Here is a 24,514-nt window from a genome sequence, read left to right on the forward strand (position 1 = left end):
CAATCTTCATCCCCAAGGCCGCCTTCACCAAGGTAGATAAACTAATCATGGCGTTTGTGTGGGCAGAAAAGAAAAACCCAGGATCCGTAAAAACGTCTTGCGAAGGAGGAGGAATAAGGGATGCCCGGCGCTGACAAACCTCCTGTTCTACCACGCCTGGCAAACTCAGAAAGGGTGTGATGGTGGGTAAAAGAGCCAGAGGCGGAATGGGTGGGAATGGAGGGGACCTCCCGTACAGGGACATACCTCCGAGCACTGGCAGTGGCACCACTACCATTTCTCCCAGCCAAGTACTCAAGAAACCCAGTGGTGGTGACCACGCCAAGGACGTGGAACCAGCTCAGGCAAAGGACTTGGAACTAGCTCAGGCCCAGTTTAAACTTGGTGCAATGTCTGAGATGGTCCCCATTTGCAAGAACATAAATTAATCCCAGCGACAATAGACACCTCCTTAAAAATGTGGAGGCAGGACAAAGGGTACTGACAGTAGGGGACCTCGGGTGAGTAGCGACCCTGGGGGAACTAACTGAAAAGCTCTAGCTCTCAAAAGGAAACAAGCTTTGATACCTGCAACGGAGGAACTTCCTTCGCAAGGAAACCGCAATGTTCCCCCGGCAACCCAGACACACCCTGCTGGACAGACTCCTAGCATCAGGAGAATTAGGGGACGGTAACTGCGCTGACACATACGGATAACTGCTAGAGGAGGTAAAGGCTACAGTGGACGAGACATGGGAAAAGTGCGAGGAGGAGCTGGACATGGAGATAGAGGGAGGACTCTGGATCAAAGCGTTGCATAGGGTGAACTCCACCTCCTCATGCGTTGTGTCCAAAGGTTAGGTGGGGTTGCTGGGTTACAGGGAGAGGGTGGAGGTGTGGGATTAGGTAGGGTGCTCTTTCAGGGGCCTGTGTAGACCCGATGGGCCGAATGGCCTCCTTCTCCACTGTAAATTCTATGATTCTATGAAAAAGGACTTGGGGATGGCAAATGATGCAGAAGAAAAGGAAACCTTTCTAATATTACCATTCGTTTAATTGACTGCATTAATATTGGGTTGCTGTTGGACAATCACTGAACAGTACTTACCCTTCATTGCAAATATAGTGAACCTTTTTCCCATATATGAAATCTGTTGCATGCATTTCTCCATTTTCCACCAATTTTGGCACAGGACAAGGTCTCGCTTTTAGAGAAAAAATATTGAAATAAGAATTATTTTACAATCGTTTTTTTGCATAATGCCATTATTCAACACAAGCAGAATAATTAATCCCGTGATGTGAGTATGCTCAACATTCACCGCATTAAACCCGCATTGTCCCAGTTGGGGGCGTACACATTAACCAGAACCACCGGCTCCCTTTGAAGCCTACCACTCACCATTACGGATCTACCACAGCTGTTCGCCACCACACTCGACGCCACGAACGACAAGCTCTTGCCAACTAAAATCGCCACTCCTCGATTCTTCGCATCTAGCCCCGAGTGAAACACCTGTCCAACCCAGCCTCTTCTCAGCCTCACCTGATCCGCCGCGACCTTAAGGTGCGTCTCCTGGAGCATAGCCACGTCCGCTCCCAGCCTCTTCAAATGCGCCAAGACCCGGGACCGCTGCACCGGTCCATTCAGCCCCTCACGTTCCATGTGACCAGCCGAATCTGGGGGGTCTTTTCCCTCCCTCTGCGCGGGTCAGCCATAGCTCTCCCTCGGCTCACCACGTGCCCGCAGAACCCCCCAGGCCCGTTCCCCACGATGGCAGACCCCCCTCTCAACCTCCCCATCACCAGCAATTCCCCTTCGGCCCCTGCGGCAGCAACCCGATACCCCCCCCTATTCCCCCCACCCCAAGCCCCCCCCCCCCCCCCCCAAGCTAGGGTCCCCCCTATCTGCGTAATCCCTTCCATCGTACTTCCGTAAGTCAGCCGACTCCTGCTGTCCCCGGCTGCTCCCACCACCCCAACGACCCCCCCCCCCCCCCCCGGTGTAACACAACCACCACTCCCCCCCACCCAGTGCCGGTCCCACCCACTGCACTTCCAGCATGGGAAGAAAGCCCGTGCTTCCATCTCAGACCCCCCCCGACCCAACACACGGGAAGAAGAAGGGCCCAGCGGGACCGCGAACATCTCCCCAGCCCTCCACCAGTGAAAAACAAGAAAGCACCCGAATAAATAAATAACAGCCCCAAAAAGCAAAAAAGCAAAAGGGCATCAACAAACACAACCAGAAAAACGAAAGGATACCCAGGAGGACAATGCCTCCGGACTATGTACATCAGTCCTCAGCCCCCCAGTCCTCAGTTCGAGTCCAACTTCTCTGCCTGGACGAAGGCCCAGGCATCCTCCGGGGAATCGAAGTAAAGCTGGCGATCTTTGTAAGTGACTCAGAAGCGAGCTGGCTGTAACAGGCCAAACTTCACCCCCTTCTTGAGAAGCACTGCCTTCGTCCGATTAAAACCAGCCCTTCTCTTCACCACCTCTGCGCTCCAATCCTGATAGATCCTGATCTCTGCATTCTCCCACTTGCTGTTCCTCTCCTTCTTCGCCCATCTCAGCACACACACACGGTCAACGAAGCGGTGAAAACGGACCAGCACCGCCCTAGGCGGCTCGTTCGGCTTGGGCTTCCTCAACAGCACTCGATGGGCACCCTCCAGCTCCAAGGGCCCCTGGAACGGCCCCGCGCCCATTAATGAGTTCAGCATCACGGCCACGTAGGCCCCCAAGTCCGAACCTTCCAGCCCCTCCGGGAGGCCCAGGATCCGGAGGTTCTTCCAACGGGAGCGGTTCTCCATCTCCTCCATCCTCGCCAGCCATTTCTTGTGGAGCGCCTCGTGTGACTCCACCTTCACTGCCAGGCCTAGGAGTTCGTCCTCGCTCTCCGAGGCCTTTTGCCGTAGCTCGCGGATCTCTGCACCCTGAGCCGTCTGAGTCGCCATGAGCTTGTCCAATGAGGCCTTAAACAGTCCCAGGATCTCAGCCTTCAGCTCTCTGAAGCAGCTCCTGCTGCTCCTGCGCCCACTGCTGCCACGCTGCCGGTTCCCCGCCTGCCGCCATCTTGTTTCTCCTGCCTCGCACCTTTCTCTGCTCCAAAGCCTATTTTTTGACCGCTCCGCTCCTGGTCCAGTCCATCCACCGGCAGATAAGCGCAGTGGATGTGATCCCACCCGGGGAAAAGTCCAGCCAGCACCGCTGCGGGCCCTTAAAAGAGCCCAAAAGACCGAAAATAGCGGGAGCTACCGAACGTGCGGCTTAGCTCCGCATCACCGCCACCGGAAGTCGGCCCATGCTACATCTGAGAGTGAAACTGCTGAGAACTGTCAATATCAGGGAGATTTCACAAATTGAAATTCAGACCTACTGAGCGAGGAACACAGCCAAAACAGATGTTCAACCATGTTGGGCTGTTTTTAACTTTAAAATGAACTTCCAAATTAGGTCACACTTTAAAACCACAAAGTGAGAGAATGGGCAGGTTAATTCAATACTGACTTGGGTACCAAAAGTGAAAAAGTGTTCAAATTCCCAGCTCTGACATCCCTGCCTGGTGAAATTACCCTTCCAAAATTTGTGGTTCCAGCATGCTGTTGGATTGTAGGTGGGTTAGTTTGGTCGGCTGGACGGCTGGTTTATGATCCGGAGCAGCATTAACAGCCTGGGTTCAATTCCTGTACCAGCTGAGGTTACCATGAACCTCAACTTTGTCCCTCACCTGAGGTGTGGTGATCTTCAGGTTAATCATAGAATCCCTACAGTACAGGAGGCCATTCAGCCCATCAGGTTTGCACCAGCCCTCCGAAAGAGCACCCTACTCAGGCCCATGTTCATGCCCCTACCGCAATCCAGTAACCCCACATAAACCCTTTGGACACTAAGGGGCAATTTATCATGTCCAGTGCACCTAACCTGCACATCTCTGGACTGTGGGAGGAAAGTGGAGAACCCGGAGGAAACCCACGCAGACACGTGGAGAATGTCCAAACTCCACACAGACAGCTACCCGAGCCCGGAAATGAACCCGGGTCCCTGGCGCTGTGAGGCAGCCGTGCTAAGCACTGTGCCACTGTGCTGCTTCTTTTGGGAGTGAGAGCAATTGAGTTTCAATGTATCTTTCTCATTCTTGCAGATAACCACTGTGCCGCCGGGCCGTCCCAAAATCACCACCAATTAATTTCTGGGACTACAATGTTTGGGAGAGTGATTTGTTTTGTATATTCACCAGGCAGTGATGCCAGAGCTGGGAATTTGAACACTTTTTCACTTTTGGCACCCAAGTCAGGTTTGAATTAACCTGCCCATTCTCACTCATTGTGGGTTTAAAATGTAACCTTATTTGCAAGTTCATTTTAAAGTTAAACACAACCCCACATCTTTGAAATCTGCTTTGTCTATGCTCCTCACTCAATCAGTCTGAAATATGTTTTTCGGATTGTATAAAATTAACAGCCTGAATTGCTGGGTCTTTCTGCTGTGCTCTGATTAGCAAGTGCAGGTCCCTGCAATAAACCTAAGAAATTAAGAAAGAAAAATGTTTTGATTATAGAAGTTTGGACTCGTACAATATTCAGTAAAATGCATTGTACATTTCAGATTTTTAAGGAGAATGGGAGGTTTTATGGGGGCGGATTTACTTAATAGAATTAAATTGAAAGGTTTGGATGGTTTAAATAAAGAATTAAGTATAGCTGAGAATGAGATGCCCTAATCTAACTTGTGAGGTTGAATTATACTTTTCATCTAAAGCTGTTCTCTCAATGGTGATAAGAACCTTGAGATTACAGTAATGTCTAGAAAACTATTTAGTGGAGTTCAATGATCAATTTGGATAAGCCCACAATTGATCACGACATCCAAAGATACCGACTGAACAACAAGTGTGCCAGCATCATCCAAAAACATCCTCATGGAAAAGATCAACTATTAAAGCTCATTTTTAAAATATCAAAGGCCAACAAGGAAAGCTCAATGCTAGCACAGAAACAAGCTATTTGGCCCATCCAATACACACTGCTATATTTCTCTACAAACCACCTATTCTAACTCCATTCTGTCCACTTCGCATGGCCTTTGATGATCTTTTGTAAGAAAATTTTCAGTTCCTTTTTTAAAAATATATTTGTAGACCTTTGCCTTAATTTTTCACTATTTTTTGTTTTATTTTTATCCTTTCCGTCTCCAGTTTAAACATTTACATTTACAATTGCTGATCTGTAATTTTACTTTCCAGTTTTTCCTTCTGTTTAATCTGGGAAATGTCTCCTTTTTTAAATTTCACTGTCATTTGCTTTTCTCTCACCATTTCAGACATCATTCAAATGCCATGTTTGGCTTTTCTTTATCAATCTTTGCACTGAATCTAATTTATATCATGGTCACTGTTTCCCAAACATCGCTATATTTCTTGGACACCTATGTGTCCCTCTCATTTTCCAGAAATAAGTTGGGCAATGCTCCCTTCCTTTTTGGAGACTGACTGAGAAAACGATTCTAAATGCACTGCAAGAGACCTCTCCCTTCTCATCTGTAAATTCGCAATTACCTTTCTGCCATTCAGCAGAATGTATTCCTAGTAATGACATCAATCCTTTGCTATTACTGAGCTTAACCAAGATTATTCTGTTTACATCGCATCTATGTTATATCTTTAAACACCACTGCTGTTTTTATGTCATAGCTTTTAACTTTTAGTATGGACTTGCACAGTATTCAGTTAAATGCATTGTACATTTCAGATTTTTAAGGAGTATGAGAAGTTTTTGGGGGAGGATTTACTGAATAGAATTCAATTGAAAGGTTTGGATGGGGGACAGCATGGTGGCGCAGTGGTTAGCACGGCTGCCTGACGGCGCCGAGGTCCCATGTTCGATCTCAGCCCTGGGTCATTGTCTGTGGAGAGTTTGCACATTCTCCCTGTGTTTGCGTGGGTTTCGCCCCCACAACCCAAAGATGTACAGGGTAGGTGGATTGGCCACTCTAAATTGCCTCTTAATTGGAAAACAATAATTGGGTACTCCAAATTTATTTTAAAAAGGGTTGGGATGGTTTAAATAAAGAATTAAGTACAGCTGACAATGGGATGCTCGATCTCAGGTGGAGTGAGCGGTCGCACATTTGGTAGCCTCCGCTCAAGGTGGAATTTTTTGGTCCTTTCCCAGCCTGAGGGGTGAAACATTGGAGGGAAAGAGGTGTAGGAGTGCAAGGAGAAGGTGTAACTCCTCTGGTGTGGCAGGTGGATGTATCCCCGGACTGGGAGTGGGTCAAGAAGAAGGGAGCTGTTGGAGCAGGTGGGTCTTCGATGTGCGCCACAGGTTAAGACTGCCGAGGGCAAAGAGCCTGTACTGATTTATTTTCCTTTTTATTTTGCCTTTTTATGCTTATTTTTGTTAATCATCATTTTCAATGTCTCTTCCTCATGCTATATATCTGAAAATTTATTTTTCCTTCCCAGCTCCCAAACTTTACTGTCTGGGTTTTCCCTCTTTTCCCCATTATATTGCTTTAAATTGTCTTCAGTAATTCCTTTCAAAACTATAGGTCCCAGCCCTGCTACGTTCAAGGCAGTCTTTACGGTACAACTATCCCTTACTCCTTAACTGGCCTTAGTGTCTGTGTGAATCTAAACCTTACATCACTCTCAAACTTATCTCACTTCCTTAATTCAACTCCTCTTGAATTGGCGAAAACACATTTATGACCCCTGAGGTTTAATCTAACTTTCTAACTTTTAATCTAACACTTAATTCCTGGAATTCTGGTTGCAGGACCCATCCCTGTCCCTCCAGATGTTTATTGGTTTTGATGCAAATCATAAAAACCACAATATTCCTGTAGCATCTTCTCCATTAATTTATTTCCTGTGGTTATAGATGCGATTATCTACTTCTCTCATTATCAAACCTCCTGTTATCCTTTTTTTTTAGATAATTTAGAGTACCCAATTATTTATTTTCCAGTTAAGGGGCAATTTAGCGTAGCCAGTCACCTACCCTGCACATATTTGCGTTGTGGGGGTGAGACCCACGCAGACACGGGGAGAATGTGCAAACTCCACACCGACAGTGACCCGGGACCGGGATCGAACCCGGGTCCTCGGTACCATGAGGCAGCAGTGCTAACCACTGCACCACCGTGCCACCCGTCAAACCTCCTGTTATCAATATGTTCCCACACTTAACTCCTCATTGTAGGCAGCCACCTTTCGTGGTATTGATTATGGCTGCCTCCGCTCAAGTCTTCACTGATGGAAGAAAATATTTCATATTAAAAACAGTCTCCCTCAGCAGAGCTCACACTCCCTTCATGCTCCAATTGGATAGTTGGTTAGCTGCTTCGAGTTCTCGCCTGTTGTCACTCTCTGTGACAGAGGGAGCACATGAAAACCCTTCAACGTCTAATACACGTTGGAGTGTCTTCTGCTGTCCTTTGAGCTCAGTAATTTTGGGCTTGAGTGAACGCAACTGGAGACAGCACCCCCAAAAACCCCCTCCTTCAGCAAGATTCACATAATGAGTCACAGCTGTCTTCCATTGTAACTTCACCAAAACAAAAGCAAAACACGGCAGCTGCTGAAAGTCTGAAATAAGACCAGAAAATTTGGTAATATCCAGCAAGTTGGGCAGCATCTGAAGAGAGGGAAAGAGTAATGAGGTCATCAGAACTAGCAATGGTTAGAGCTGTAACAGTTTTAAGCAAGTACAGAGACAAAGGACAGGGAGAGGGGAAGAGAAGTTCTGTGACGCGGTAGTGGGCAATGGCAAAGAGAATAATGGTAAAAGGCAAATGTAGATGATAATACGAAAAGAAAGAAACGGAAGCTGTAAAAGACTACTGTGACATTATAGAAGTGTTCAGTACACAAAGAGTTAATGTCATGTTACAATTAACCACCAGATGGAGCTAGATGCAGTACTATATAAAGCCCTGACTCGCAGACTTCTGGGAAAGAGAGTGAAGGCTGGAGTAGCGTGCATAGGAGAGATCTAGAGAGGATAGAGTACAGTTAAAGTTAGAGTGTAGAGACTAGTGTTGGTAGAGTGTAGATTACGCTAATTATTGTTTACCATAGAAGTAAGTGATCAAGTTTAATTTAACGAGTGCAAATAAATGTTAGCTTTGTTAATGAACTTAGCTTCTGTGGTCTTTGTGAACTCTACGACATCCATCCTGAAAACAGCATCACAAAGAACACCACATCTACAGCAGAACCATTACTAATAGCTGCTGTCACGGGAGATGGGAGCAGAGGTTGTGATCGGGAATTGTTGAACTCAGTGTTGAAGAGTTAAATTAGAAAACTATGTTGACATTTATTTCACGTTTCTAAGAATTTGTGAATTACTTACGCTCACACCTGAGTTTGGGTCTGTTCCAAATCCCATTCTTCGGGCAGACCAACTTGTTGAAACCTTGCCCCCTGTGCCCACGCAGGCAGGAATATACCACCTCTTCCCCGGGTTCATACACTCTTTTCCCATTCGTAACATTTGCATTGTTCACTTCTGGTGGTCTGCCGCAGGCTACAGATAGGGGGAGAAAGCTGTTGTGATTATCAGTACTTTATGTTTTCATTTATTTCAATGTATTTCTTCCTTTTCTTTCAGAGTCCCTGTCCCAACATCACATAGCAATTCCAACTGAGAGAAGATGAAAGAATGGAATTTTTAAAAAGGCCATTTTGTCCCTTTCACTCATTCATCCAATAACCACGTTTAACAACATGGACTGATTTAATCAGCAAAGGTGGGTATTACCTACCAGGAAATTTCTAATCTTGAAATAAACATTTTTTAAAAAGCTATTGGAATTTTCACTAGAACAAAATGTAACCAACACTTACCGAAACGGTCAATCTCCCACATCCAACAATCCCCACCCGATCACCCCGGTTCCCAAAGGCGATGGGCGGGAATCTCTGGCCACTTGTTTCTCAGTGGCTCCCCTTTCACTGGTTCGGGGTTCAGTCCTCCGGCCGTTTGTCAATGGGGTTCCCATTGCAGCTATTCCACGCTGTCAGGAAACCTGAGGGTGGGGGTGGGCTACCAGTGGGAAAAGTCAATCGTAACGACCGGAGAATTCTGGCCAGTGTATCCAGCAACAATCCCCCATCCACCTTCCCCCAAAGCACACCACCACCCTCACCATGCATCATTTCCCCAACACCCACCACATGTCAACCACCCCACCCCACACTAACCCCCCTCACCCCTCAACTCCCACCAAATTCCTGTTCATGCCCCCACCACACACCAACGCCCAGCACCACACATCAACTCCCTTTAATGCCCCCACACACCAACCCCCACAACACACTAACTCCCCACCCACCACACACCACCCAAAGAGCCCAATTAAGGGTCACTCCACTTCTTGCCCCGTGAGCACTTTACTCTCATCAGAGGACAGTTTACAGTGGCCCTGGTGGCAGCCTGTTGATTGGATGATGCCAGCGAAAGGCCAGCCCCAGGGTCACACCACCCACTAGAGTTAGTCTGTCGCCACTTTTGGCCCCAGCAGCGGTACTTCAGCCTCTGCCGAAAAATTCAACCCTTGATCTTGCAGGTTTAACCCACTCTGACCCTTTTTGTGCAAATACTGAAGTATGCCGTCACCTCACTCAGTTTCCTCCTTAATTTACAATCCTATCCAAATGATGACACTTCCAAAGGTGTAATATTCCCTCAAGAATACATAACAGCATCAGCCAAGATTATATTCTCAAGTCTTGGAGGGGGCATGTACTCGTAACTCAGATGCTAGAATGCTGCTACTTGGGCCATATAAAGCCTTGGAGTCCTACATTTATTCTGCATTATTTAACATTGACTAATTGCACTCCAACAACTGGTTAAAAGCTAACATGCGCTCACTTTGGTGATATGCATCATTGTAGATACACAAGGGGTTAATGTAAGTACACGTAGACTAGCTAGACACTAGAGGGAGCACCAGAGACATGACACACAGACACTCAACTGGTAGCATGTCTTGTTATGCTCTTGATGTAGCATAAGCTGCTTCCTTAATGTTCACCCTGACAAAGGAAGGTTCAGACGTGGAGTTAGCTTCAATACGTTTATTGAACTATTTACAATTCTCCTACTCGGATTCGCCTCTACTGTTAATCCTTCTATAGCTACTCAGACTGACGAACCAGTCTGCTACAATCCACGTGGTGGGTGTGATGTTGAATCAACCCTGTGTCTGTACTCACTGAGTGTCTCCACTGGAAAGAGAAAGATCACGTGTGCTGTGTCCTTCATATATGGGTTGGTGTAATGCACCCCTGTGGTAATGTCACCTCTGTGTGTATCGTGAATGCCCATTGGTCGTGTCCTATCTTACTGACCTATTGGTTGAGTGTCTGCATGTCATGTCTCTGGTGCTCCCTCTAGTGTCTAGCTAGTCTACGCGTACTTACATTAACCCCTTGTGTATCTACAGTGATGCATTTGACCACACTCACTACTCTGCCTTTTGGACAAGTGAGCTCTGCAAATTAATTCACCCTCAATTTTAATCTGAACTGCCTCGTCAGCAAGAGCGTTGCCTCTTCCCTCATTGGGAAGCGATTGCATGAGGATTTTGCCCACTTCTAAAAATGTCAGACTTCCCAGAATGGAACAAACTGTTGATGGGCCAACTCATTTGTGCTTTGACAAAGAGTCATCGGATTCGAAACGTTAACTCTTTTCTCTCCCTCCAGATGCTGCCAGACTTGCTGAGATTTTCCAGCATTTTCTCTTTCGATGGGCCAACTCAAGTAAGATGACTGAGAGGTGGCACGGTGGCGCAGTGGTTAGCAATGCTGCCTCACGGCGCTGAGGATCTGTGTTCGATCCTGTTCCTGGGTCACCGTACGTGTGGAGTTTGCACATTCTCAAGTGTCTGCATGGGTCTCACCCCCACAGATGTACAACGCTAAATTTCCCGCTAATTGGAAAAAAAGGAATTGGGTACTATAAATTTTTTTTTTTTAAAGTAGGATGACTGAGCCACCCCTGAACTCACAGTAATACCAGTCAAGTAAGCTGGAGTATCTGAGTATCCAGATATTTGGGTGACAAATGTTACAAAAGCATGCTAAGCAGGTTCCAGTAATAAATCATTCGCGCTGTGAATGTGGAATCAGGATAAGGGGGCAGCCATTTACTACTGGAATGAGGAGAAATCTTTTCACTCATCGTGAATCTTTGGATTTCTCTACACCAGTGGGATGTAGTTGCTCGGTTGTTGACTATATTCAGGACTGAGATTGATGGGTTTTTGGGCATGAAGGGAATCATGAAATATGGGCTAGAGCAGGAAAGTGGAGTTGATGGGGAAGTTTGGCCATGATCTTGCTGAAGAGTGAAGCTGGCTCGAGAAGTTGAATGGCACACTCCTGCTCCAAACTCTGAGGTTCATGAAATCAAGACAAATGGTTAAAAACTTATGAACTACTCTATTCACATTTGCCATTTGCTTATTCATAAGATCATAAGAATTAGGAGCGGGACGAAGCCATTTTTGTAATTTATCTTTCTTCTTTACTTTTCTCTTTCTCTCTCCAACTCTCATCGTTTATTTACTGCCCACTTTGATTTCTCTCCATTTTCTATTCCTCTATCCCTGTTTCTCTATCATTCTCTCACTATGCATTTCCTTGCTTCGTTTTTGGATTCATTTTTCACCATGAGAAAACGGTCTTTTTCCATTGTTCACATTCTCAGTTCCTTACATTGCACTGAAGTTTTAGCAGCGAGAAGGAAATTTCTGCAGTCCTGGGTCAGCCAAACCCTTTCCTGTTCCAAAGATTCTATATTCCATTGGGATTTGCGCTGAACTTCATCTGTGTTTTCAAATCCTCTCCGTGCAAAAATAAATTTGCAAACAGCAGAATATGCGCTTCAGTTTGACCTTTTACATTTTTTAACATTTACCAATAAATGTCACAAGAACACAGTGACCTTTGAAGGAGTTCTACTTATGCATGTCATCTTATGTTTGTGATCAGTAAAGCAAATCAAGAGAGTTAGTGGAGAGCACTGGTATGTCAGTCTGCTTCATTGGCAATCACAGTTCCAGGGCCAAATCTCTACAATTGGCAAAGTTCCCATTTAATCATCTTAAAATAGGACATTTTCACAAGCATATTTACTGAAGAATATAAGAAACAGGAGTGGGCAGAAGACCATCGGCTCCTCGGTCAATAAGATAATGACCAAACTTCCATCTCAGCTACACTTCCCTCACTATTCTCACATCTTTTATTTTCTTAGGATCCAAACATATGCTGGTCTCTGACTTGAATACACTCAATAACTCAGCATCCACAGCTCTCAGAGGCAGAGAATTCCAATGGTTCACAACCCTTTGAGTGAAAAAAATTGTCCTCATCTCAATCTTATCCTGAGACACTGACTGTCAGTTTTAGATTCACCGGCCAGGGAAAACATTCTCCCTTAAGGGCCAATCTCCGAAAGAATTTGATGTATTTCAAGGCAATCATCTCTCTTTCAGTTGTGTCTTCTCACATCATTAATCTTAACCTCACATGATCTTCTCACATCAGTTGTGACTCTCGCTGAGTCACAAGGTTGTGGGTTCAAGACCCAGTCCAAGGCTCAAACACAGTGGTTAGCACTGTTGGTTCACAGCACCAGGGTCCCAGGTTCGATTCCTGGCTTGGGTGACTATGCGGAATCTGCACATCCTTCCCGTGTCTGCGTGTGTTTCCTCCGGGTGCTCCAGTTTCCTCCCACAAGTCCCGAAAGATGTGCTTGTAGGTGAATTGGACATTCTGAATTCTCCCTCTGTGTACCCGATCAGGCGCCAGAGTGTGGTGACTAGGGGCTTTTCACAGCAACTTCATTGCTGTGTTAATGTAAGCTTGCTTGTGACAATAATGAAGATTATTAAACGCAAAAATTAAGGCACTTCAGTCCAGTACGAAAGGAGTGCTACACACTGTCAGCGGTGTCATCTTTCAGAGGAGATAGAACATAGAACACAGAACAGTACAGCACAGTACAGGCTCTTCAGCCCACGATGTTGTGCCGACCATTTACCCTAATCTAAGATCAACCTAACCTACATCCCTTCAATTTACTGCTGTCCATGTGACTGTCTAAGAGCCGTTTAAATGTCCCGAATGACTCTGACTCCACCACCTCTGCTGGCAGTGCATTCCACACACCCACCACTCTCTGTGTAAAGAACCTACCCCTGACATCTCCCCCATACCTTCCTCCAATCACCTTAAAATTATGTCCCCTCGTGACAGCCATTTCTACCCTGGGGAAAAGTCTCTGGCTATCCACTCTATCCATGCCTCTCATCGCCTTGTACACCTCTATCAAGTCACCTCTCTTCCTTCTTCGCTCCAGTGGGAAAAGCCCTAGCTCCCTCAACCTTTCTTCATAAGACATGCCCTCCAGTCCAGGCAGCATCCTGGTAAATCTCCTCTGTACCCTCTCCAAAGCATCCACATCCTTCCTATAATGAGGCGACCAGAACTGGACACAATAATCCAAGTGTGGTCTAACTAGGGTTTTATAAAGCTGCAGCAAAACCTCGCGGCTCTTAAACTCGATCCACCTGCTAATGAAAGCCAACACACCATGCGCCTTCTTAACAGCGCTATCAATCTGGGTGGCAACTTTGAGGGTTCTACGTACGTGGACGGTAAGATCCCTCTGTTCCTCCACACTTCCCAGAATCCTGCCTTTAACCCTGTATTCAGCATTCAAATTCGACCTTCCAAAATGAATCACTTCACATTTATCAAGGTTGAACTCCATCTGCCACTTCTCAGCCCAGCTCTGCATCCTGTCAATGTCCTGTTGTAACCTGCAACAACCCTAAACACTATCCACAACTCCCCCAACCTTTGTGTCATCAGCAAACTTACTAACCCACCCTTCCACTTCCTCATCCAAGTCATTTACAAAAACCACAAAGAGCAGAGGTCCCAGAACAGATCGTTGTGGGACACCACTGGTCACCGACCTCCAGGCAGAATACTTTTCATCCACTACTACTCGCTGTCTTCTTTCGGCCAGCCAATTCTGTATCCAGACAGCTAAATTTCCCTGTAGCCCATGCCTCCCGACTTTCTGAATGAGCCTACCATGGGGAACTTTATCAAATGCCTTACTGAAATCCATATACACCACATCCACTGCCCGACCTTAATCAATGTGTCTCGTCACATCCTCAAAGAATTCAATGAGGCTTGTGAGGCATGACCTGCCCCTCACAAAGCCATGCTGACTATCTTTAATCAAACTATGTTTTTCTAAATAATCATAAATCCTATTTCTGAGAATCCTTTCCAATATTTTGCTCACCACAGACTGATGGGTCTGTAATTCCCAGGAATTTCCCTATTCCCGATCTTGAACAGGGGAACAGCGTTCGCCTCCCTCCAATCATCCGGTACTACTCCAGTGGAGAGTGAGGACGCAAAGATCATCGTCAATGGCGCAGCAATCTCCTCCCTCGCTTCCCAGGGGACTTATCTATTCTGATGTAAACCAAAGTCTCCTCTGCCAGTTTGGGTGGATGCCACTATTTTGACGAAGAACAAGGGGAGCTATCCCCAATGTGCCGGCCAATAATTGTTCCTCAATCAGTATCACTAAAACACATTACCTGGTCATTATCACATTGTTGTTTATGGGAGTTTGCTGAACGCACATCGGCCACTACATTGCAACAGTGACAAACTTGGAAAGTACTTAATTGAATATATAGTGCTTTGGGACATCCCATAGTGTAAAATGTGCTTTCTTTCCTTTTTATAAACTTTAGGGAGTAGAGGGCCAGTCTACTAATTTTCTCTTCATAGAAGAATCTTCTCATTCCAAGTGTCTTGTGAACTTTTCTTGTACTCCCTCTAAGACAAGTATATATTTTCCTTAGGTACATTATAATATATTACATCAGACAATATGTCATTACAGAACAGGAAACATCCAGTGGCGCACAGGGCTATCTTGGGTAGAAAATAAGAATGCAATTCATGCACAATCGATCTGCACCATCACCACTCGCTGCCGTGCAAGTACAGCCCAACAAAGGAAACGGTAACTTCATAGTTTTGAGATTAATTTCCTGGAGAGTGAGTTCTCAATATTCACTCAACCCATTGGGAAAAGGGCACAGTTTGGATTCCAAAGTACAGCATATTTCCTAATGTCGGTTCACAGAGTGCCACTATTAGATACATAGTAAACCCTAAATGGTGAAAAGTGAGAAATAATAGAGCCATAATGGAGCAAAGAGACTTGTGGTCCAGGTAGATAGACGACTAAAATGCCATAAACAGGTACAGGATATAATCATAAGGACTAATAAAATGCTGGCCTTCATACTTAGAGGGTGGGAATACAAGGGGGTAGAAGTCATGCTTCAACTGTGCAAAGTGCCGGTTAGACAAATATGGAGCATTGTGAGCAGTTCTAGGCGCCACACCTTAGGAAAGATATATGTTGGCCTTGGAGGAAGGGCCACGTAGATTTATTAGAATTATATTGGACTGTAAAGATTAATTTATGGACTTCCGGTTGCGGCTATGCGGAGCTAAGCCGCACGTTCGGCAGCTCCCGCTATTTAGGGACTTTTGGGCCGATTTGAGGGCCCCAAACGGCGCTGTTTTAACGCATCCCGGTGGGGGAAGGTGTCTGGCGGAGCTTTCCACACAATTTATGGTGCTCACCCGGAGTGGGGCGAAGGAAGAAGCTGCAGCAGCTCCCCAAAAAAAACGGGGGAAGAAGAACAAAATGGCGGCCGGCGGAACACCCGAGGACTGGTGGAAGTGGGCGCAGGAGCAGCAGGCCTCTCTCCTGCGTTGTTTTGCGGAGCTGAAGGCTGAGTTGCTGCACTCCATGAATGCAACTACAAACAAGCTGCTTGGGACCCAGGCGGCACAGGAGGTGTCGATTCGGGAGTTGCAGCGGCAGGCCGCTGAGAGGGAGGAGGAGGCCGTGGTTCTCGTGGGGAAAGTGGAGTTGCACGAGGCACTTCACAAAAAGTGGCAAGACCGCTTGGAGGAGCTGGACGTTCCCACGAGGCGAAAGAATTTGAGGATCCTGGAAGGGGTGGGTGGGGCAGGTTTATCACTCAGGATTGGACGCGAAGAACCGGGGGGTGGCGATTCTGGTGGGGAAGAGGGTGGCGTTCGAGGCGGCTGAGGTGGTGTCGGACAAGGAGGGCAGATATATTATGGTGAAGGGTAGGCTGCAAGGAGAGAAGGTGGTGCTGGTTAATGTATATGCCCCGAATTGGGATGATGCTGGCTTCATGAGGCGCTTGTTGGGCCGCATCCGGATCTGGAGGCAGGGGGCCTGATCATGGGGGGAGACTTTAACACAGTGCTGGATCCCACACTGGACCGGTCCAGTGCAAGGACGGGTAGGAGACCGGCGGCGGCCAAAGTACTGAGGGGATACATGGACCAGATGGGAGGGGTGGATCCCTGGAGGTTTGGGAGACCAAGAGCGCGGGAGTATTCCTTTTTCTCTCATGTCCATAGAGTTTATTCCCGGATAGACTTTTTTGTCCTGAGCAGGGGATTGATTCCGAGGGTGCAGGATGCCGAGTATTCGGCCATAGAGATTTCGGACCATGCCCCGCACTGGGTTGATCTGGAGATGGGGGAGGCGCGGGACCAGCGCCCGCTCTGGCGCCTGGATGTGGGGATGCTGGCGGAGGAGGAGGTGTGTAGGAGGGTTCGGAGAAGCATTGAGGGGTACCTGGATACCAATGATACGGAGGAGGTCCGGGTGGGGATGGTCTGGGAGGCTCTGAAAGCAGTGATCCGGGGGGAGCTGATCTCCATCCGGGCCCACAGGGAAAGGAGGGAGAGGAAGGAGAGGGAGAGACTGGTGGGAGAGCTTCTGGAGGTGGACAGGAGATATGCGGAGGCACCGGAGGAGGGGTTGCTGGGGGAACAGCGCAGTTTGCAGGCCAAATTTGACTTGCTGACCACCAGAAAGGCGGAGACACAGTGGAGGAGGGCGCAGGGCGCGGTATATATGGAGAGAAGGCGAGCAGGATGATGGCGCATCAGCTCCGTAGGCAGGATGCGGCTAGGGAAATTGGTGGAGTGACGGATGGGGGTGGGAATGTAGTGCAGAAGGGGACAGAAGTAAACGGGGTCTTTAGGGACTTTTACGAGGAACTGTACCGGTCAGAACCCCCGATGGGGAGAGAGGGGATGGAGAGCTTCATGAACAGGCTATGTTTCCCAAGGGTTCAAGAGAGGCTGGTAGAGGGGCTGGGGGCGCCGATAGAGTTGGAGGAGCTAGTCAGGGGGATTGGACAAATGCAGTCAGGTAAGGCCCCGGGGCCGGACGGGTTCCCGGTGGAATTTTACAAAAAGTATGCGGACCTGGTGGGCCCCCTGCTGGTACGAGCCTTCAACGAGGCATGGGAGGGGGGGGCTTTGCCCCCAACGATGTCGCGGGCACTGATCTCTTTGATCCTAAAGCGGGATAAGGACCCCTTGCAGTGTGGATCATACAGGCCTATCTCACTCCTCAATGTTGACGCCAAGTTGCTGGCGAAGATCCTGGCCACCAGGATAGAGGATTGTGTGCCAGAGGTGATACACGAAGATCGGACAGGATTTGTCAAGGGGCGGCAGCTCAACACGAATGTGTGGAGACTGCTAAATGTTATTATGATGCCGGCAGTGGAGGGGGAGGCGGAGATAGTGGTGGCGCTGGACGCAGAGAAAGCGTTTGATAGAGTTGAGTGGGGGTACCTGTGGGAGGTGCTGGAGCGGTTTGGATTTGGGGAGGGATTCATCAAATGGGTGAGGCTGCTCTACGCGGCTCCGATGGCAAGTGTAGTTACAAATGGAAGGAGATCGGAGTACTTTAGGCTCTATCGTGGGACCAGGCAGGGGTGCCCCCTGTCCCCCTTGCTCTTTGCACTGGCGATTGAACCTCTGGCTATGGCGTTGAGGGAGTCAGGGAGATGGAGGGGTTTGGTGCGGGGTGGGGAGGAACATCGGGTATCGCTGTATGGGGGCGACCTGCTGTTGTATGTGGCGGACCCAGAAGGGGGTGATGGAGCTGTTAGCGGAATTTGGGGGCCTCTCGGGCTATAAGCTATATTTAGGAAAGAGCGAGGTATTTGTAGTGCACACGGGAGATCAAGAGGAGGGAATTGGGAGGCTCCCTTTCAGGAGGGCAGTGAAGAGTTTCAGGTACCTGGGGGTGCAGGTGGCCAGGAGTTGGGGGACTCTCCATAAGCTTAACTTCACCAGACTAGTGGAGCAGATGGAGGAGGAATTTAAAAGGTGGGACATGGTGCCGCTATCGTTGGCGGGTAGAGTGCAGTCCGTCAAAATGACGTTTCTCCCGAGGTTCTTGTTCCTCTTCCAGTGCTTGCCCATCTTTATCCCTAGGGCCTTTTTTAAAAGGGTGACCAGCAGCATCATGGGATTTGTTTGGGCGCATGGCACCCCGAGGGTGAAGAGGATCTTTTTGGAACGGGGTAGAGATAGGGGGGGGCTGGCGTTGCCCAATCTCTCGGGGTACTACTGGGCGGCCAATGTGTCGATGGTGCGCAAGTGGGTGATGGAGGGGGGATACGAGCCTGGGGGCTCTGGTAACGGCGCCGTGGCCGCTCCCTCCCACGAGGTATACCACGAGTCCGGTGGTGACGGCTACCCTCAAGATTTGGGGGCAGTGGAGGCGACATAGGGGAGAAGTGGGGGGCTCGATGGAGGCTCCGTTGAGGGGGAACCATAGGTTCGTCTCGGGGAACATGGATGGGGGATTTCAGGGTTGGCACAGAGCGGGCATCAGACAGCTGAGGGACCTGTTTATCGATGGGAGGTTTGCGAGCCTGTGGGAGTTGGAGGAGAAATTTGGGCTCCCCCCGGGAAACATGTTCAGGTATCTGCAGGTAAAGGCATTTGCTAGACGGCAGGTGGAGGGATTCCCTACGCTTCCCGCGAGGGGGGTGAGGGACAGGGTGCTTTCAGGGGTCTGGGTTGGAGAGGGGAAGATATCCGATATCTACAAGGTTATGCAGGAGGTGGAAGAGGCGTCAGTAGAGGAGCTGAAAACTAAGTGGGAGGGGGAACTGGGGGAACAGATTGAAGACGGGACATGGGCTGATGCCCTGAAGAGGGTTAATTCTTCCTCCTCGTGTGCGCGGCCTAGCCTCATTCAATTCAAGGTGCTGCACAGGGCCCACATGACTGGGACGAGGATGAGTAGATTCTTTGGGGGTGAAGACAGGTGTGTCAGGTGCTCGGGGAGTCCAGCGAACCATGTCCATATGTTCTGGGAATGCCCGGCACTGGAGGAGTTCTGGAAGGGGGTGGCGAGGACGGTGTCAAGGGTGGTGGGATCCAGGGTCAAGCCAGGATGGGGACTCGCGATTTTTGGGGTTGGGGTGGAGCCGGGAATGCAGGAGGCGAAAGAGGCCGGTGTGCTGGCCTTTGCGTCCCTAGTAGCCCGGCGAAGGATCTTGCTACAATGGAAGGATGCGAGGCCCCCAAGCGTGGAGACCTGGATCAATGACATGACGGGTTTTACTAGACTAGAGAAGGTTAAATTCGCCCTAAGAGGATCGGTACAAGGATTCTTCAGGCGGTGGCAACCTTGCCTCGACTTTCTGGCTCAACGATAGGGAACTGGGACAGTAGCAGCAGCAACCCGGATGGGGGTGGGGGGGGGGGGGGGGGGGGGACGATGACTATGTTTGTTTATTTTATTTAAATTTGATTTATTTTATTTTATTTTAATTTATGGTTAAGTTCTCTTGTTGGGGTTGGGGGGTGGGGGGGATGGGATACATGTGTTGATACGGTTTGGGGGTGTTACGGTTGTTATGGGGTAGTTTGTTGCATATTATTGTTTGTTGTTATTTTTTTTACATTTTCTGTAAAAAATTCCAATAAAAATTATTTTTAAAAAAAGATTAATTTATGAGTAGAGATTCCCGGAATTTAGATGGCTAACGGAGTTTTCAAGATATTCGGAGGAACTCACAAGGTAGATGGAGTGAAACTACTTCTGCGGGTTGGAGGGTTGAGGATTAGGGCGACATAGCATAAATATTAGTGTCAGGCCTTTCATAATGAAGATAGGAAACAGTACTACATGCAAAGAATGGTAGAAGTTTGGAACTCTCTTTTTGCAAGCGGCGGTTGTTACTAGATCAATTGTTAATTTTAAAATCAACGGTATTAAGAGATCTGGGTTAAAGTGGGTGTAGGATATGATGTGGAGATGCCGGCGCTGGACTGGGTTGAGCACAGTAAGAAGTCTTACAACACCAGGTTAAAGTCCAACAGGTTTGTTTCAAACACGAGCTTTCGGAGCGCAACTGCGCTCCGAAAGCTCGTGTTTGAAACAAACCTGTTGGACTTTAACCTGGTGTTGTAAGACTTCTTACTGCACTCTTAGTTAGAATAACAGTGCAGGGAATTGCAGGAATGCCAGACTTGATGACTATCTAACTGGTCCTGTGCATGCTAGAGGTTGAATGAGGACAGGATTCAGCTTGGCTGTGATACGGACCATTACCCTGACTGGTGGCTCACTAGCTAAGCTTCCCCACAACTGATGATCATTTTGGTGAGGTGCCTGGATTAGGGAGGCAAAACCCAACGAGGCCTCAGCAGCTTCTGAGAGATTGTTAGGAAAGAGAGGGGAGAAAGTTCATTAAAGCTTTGAGCATTTGACTTACTTACTTACCTGCTGAAACATAGTCACAAAAGCACAGTTGATAAACCAAAGCAAGGAGGAAATATTTGGTAATCATTTTCCAGGATTCTCGAAAGCTGAAATGGAGAAAACACAAAATGAAATTGTTGCTGTCGACAGCTGGATTCCTGGGCTCTGGAAGCCTAACGTGACTGGAGGGAGGCTGTATATATCACAAACACTTGAGTGAACCAATCGAGAAATAGGTTACTGACCGTGGAAATGTAAAAAAGGCAAATCACCTCCCGATGACATTGTGAAACTTTTCTGATTCAGGGATTTCTCAATCAGCACACTTTCCAGAGCAAAGAAACACTAGTTTTGGATGTTTGAGTGGTCTGATACTGCAGACAGAATGTCCTAACTCTCTCAAAACATTGACGTGACCAGTTAAAGGTAGAAAACTGCTGGAGATCTGAAATACAAAACAAATGCTGGGAGTAGGGGACAGGCTAATCAGAATCTAAGATAAATTCACATTTGAGGGTTGGGTCAGACATGAACACATATTCGGGGTGTCGGACGGGCCCGAGCTGCAAGCGTGGGGCAGATGATGTCTTAGCCTTCATCTCACTGATCGCTCGTCGGCGGGTCTTGATGGGGTGGAGGTCAGCTTCTCTACCCTGTACCTCGGTGTGGCAGGGGGACATACTGGAGTTATTGACCCAGGAAAAGGTGAATTTTGAGCTGGGGGGGTGGAGGAGTTCTACACTTGTTGGGGTTTGTTCATCATACATTTTTGGGAGTTGGTTACCGTTGACAACTGAGGAACGACGGGTTTTGTCAGTGTTTTTTTTTTGTTTGAGATTGTTTGGGGTTGTTTTCATATTGTGAAAATGTTGAAAAATTGTTGAATAAAAATACTTTTAAAAAACACAACATCAACGCATGATATTTTTCACAACCTACTGATTTATCTCCAGTGTATTTCCAATATATTCTGCTGTGAATTAACAAGTCTGTTCCAATGTGATTAGTTGTTTTATTAGATTACGGTAGCATAGTGGTGAGCACTATGGCTTCATAGCGCCAGGGTCCCAGGTTCGATTCCTGCCTTGGGTCACTGTCTGTGCAGAGTCTACACGTTCTCCCCATGTCTGCGTGGGTTTCTTCTGGGTGCTCCAGTTTCCTCCCACAAGTCCCGAAAGACGTGCTGTTAGGTGAATTGGATATTCTGAATTCTCCCTCTGTGTACCTGAACAGGCGCCGGAATGTGGCGACTAGGAGTTTTTCACAGTAACTTCATTGCAGTGTTAATGTAAACCTACTTGTGACAATAAAGATTATTATTATTATCACTGGCTATTAACAAGACCAACACTTGTCGAGGTATTCTGATTGTTACATAAACAATAATGGATAGAAATGGCAAGAGCTGGGAATATATGTAAATCTGGAATTTAAAAATGAGTATTGGTTAATGATGACCAATAAACTACTGGGTTGTTGTAAAATAAAACATCTGAACACTAATGTCCTTTGGAGAAGGAAATCTTCCATCCTTACCTGGTCTGACCTATATGTTGCTCCAGACCCACAGAATTGTCTTTGACTCTTAGCTGCCCTCTGAAATGGCCTGGAAAGCCATTCAATTAACAGCACTTAGGGATGGGAAATAAATACTAGCCAGTGATGCCCAAATCCTGAAAGGATATTTTATAAAAAGTCTATATAATGTTAAATCACAGTTCTAAACTGATGGCCAACAGCCTGTGCCACTCACTCATTGTAAGAGGGGGTATGGTATATTCCAACTGAATCGAGCTTTAATCGGTCATACCTCTTCACCTCTTCCTTATTTTATTGAAAGGGTGTGGAATGGTTGGTCAGGATGAAAGTGAGGGTCAAAGGGCTCAGTACCTCTTGCTGGTAAGATTTCTGGTAACTGACTTTCCACAGGACAACAACATTTTAGCAATGTTTATTTAACAAATGCTGCAGTGTAGAGACAAGGTCCATCATATCAACTTTAGTCAGTCAACACAGGCAGTCGCCTAAAGATTACGAATGGTTATTTATAAGTAACTTTTAACTCTTTCACACCTGATCTTGAATGTGCTTGTTTTGTGTGTGTCAGAATCTCGGCCATTGCTGCTCCAGCTACTTTTCACACGGTTCTCAGTTAAACCGTTTCTGTATTGTGCGTATGCTTCAATGAAGGAGATTTGATATAGTTTTCAGACACCAGCAACAAGGTTTTGGATGAGCTCATGTCAATGGAGAATGGCAGCGCGGTGGTGTAGTAGTTAGCACAGCTGCCTCACGGCGCCGAGGTCCCAGGTTCGAATCCTGGCCTCGGGTCACCGTCCGTGTGGAGTTTGCACATTCTCCCCGTGTCTGCGTGGGTCTCACCCCCACAACCCAAAGATGTGCAGGGTAGGTGGATTGGCCACGCTAAATTGTCCCTTGATTGGAAAAGAAAAGAATTAGGTACCGGTATTCTAATTTGTTTTTTAAGTATTTTAAAAGGAGAGGTTAAGAATGGGATTAAAGGTTAAGTATAAACTTGGAAAATTGAATACTCCTTGGCAAATAATGGTTACATTCCAGCTAAGAAAATGGGAATGTTATCAATGCAATGATCGTAGAATGAAGGGTAGGTAGGATATTGCCAGAGAAATAACTATGAAAACTTCTGGCTTATTGGAATAAAACCAAATTATTCATTCGTCTCCTTAGAACCATAGAACCATATAATTCCTACAGTGTGGGCAGCACGGTGGCGCAGTGTTTAGCACTGCTATCTACAGTGCTGAGGTCCCAGGTTCGATTCCGGCTCTGGGTCACTGTCCGTGTGGAGTTTGCACATTCTCCCCGTGTCTGCGTGGGTTTCACCCCCACAACCCAAAGATGTGCAGGTTAGGTGGATTGGCCACGCTAAATTGCCCCTTGATTGGAAAAAGAAGAATTCCTACAGTGCAGAAGGCAGCCATTCGGCCCATCGAGTCGACATCGACCCTCTAAAAGGGCACCCCACCCAGGACACTCCTCTACCCGAGCCCTGTAATCCCATTTAACCTATACATCTTTGGCCAATATGGGGGAATTTAGCATGGCCAATCCAGCTAACCTGCGCATTTTTGGACTGTGGGAGGAAACCAGAACACCCGGAGGAAACCCACGCCGACACGGAGAGAATGTGCAGACTCCGCACAGTCACTTGAGGCTGGAATTGGACCCTGGTCCCTGGCACTGTGAGGAAGCAGTACCAACCACCATGCCACCCCATCGTTCTCTTCGTTGAGTGAAGGGATTCCTCCACCCTTCCTAGTCTGGCCCATTTATGTCTTCAGTCCCACTAAGCATTCTATTTTTAGTGACCTCTTAAGTTACCTGTATCTTTGGTGTATCCTCTCAGTATCTATGCCATGTTGTATCTGTGCTGTATTCTCTCCATGCCAGAACCATGTATCTGTATATGTACTATATTCTTTGATTTCTTTGTTATGTTTTGCACCTGTCCTGTTTCCTGTCATGTTTTCAACCATTAACCTTGGGCAGGAAGCCACAGTAACCAAGATACACTGGCCATTTGTGTGGACATTGCATTTAATCAGTAATTTGAAAGTCCAATAAGACAGAATGAGAACAAAAATGGTCAGTTGTGTAACAAATAATCAACCTAAGTAATAGTAACTCAAATATCTGTGATACTAAATCACAATAAGAAGTCTTACAACACCAGGTGGCTGTGTTTTAGTATGAATTGGAGATACCGGCGTTGGACTGGGGTGAGCACAGTAAGAGCACAGGTGAATCCTGAGGAAGGAGCAGTGCTCGGAAAGCTAGTGTTTGAAACAGGACTT

The 24,514-nt window shown here is 47.3% G+C and overlaps 1 protein-coding gene across 1 annotated transcript in view; it reads right to left on the reverse strand.

Moving 5' to 3' along the window:
- Window positions 1-20,908, reverse strand: part of LOC119953070 (beta-2-glycoprotein 1-like) — a 42,015-nt gene extending 21,107 nt beyond the window's left edge. The window contains exons 1-3 of the mRNA XM_038776889.1: window positions 20,700-20,908; window positions 8,343-8,516; window positions 1,088-1,184 (exon numbers count right to left, since the gene is read on the reverse strand). Coding sequence (XP_038632817.1) covers window positions 1,088-1,184; window positions 8,343-8,516; window positions 20,700-20,766 — 338 coding nt within the window. The 5' untranslated portion in view covers window positions 20,767-20,908. The remainder of the gene's footprint in view (window positions 1-1,087; window positions 1,185-8,342; window positions 8,517-20,699) is intronic.
- Window positions 20,909-24,514: the final 3,606 nt, after the last annotated feature.

Source organism: Scyliorhinus canicula, chromosome 18 (assembly GCF_902713615.1).
Source record: "Scyliorhinus canicula chromosome 18, sScyCan1.1, whole genome shotgun sequence".
NCBI lineage: Eukaryota > Metazoa > Chordata > Chondrichthyes > Carcharhiniformes > Scyliorhinidae > Scyliorhinus > Scyliorhinus canicula.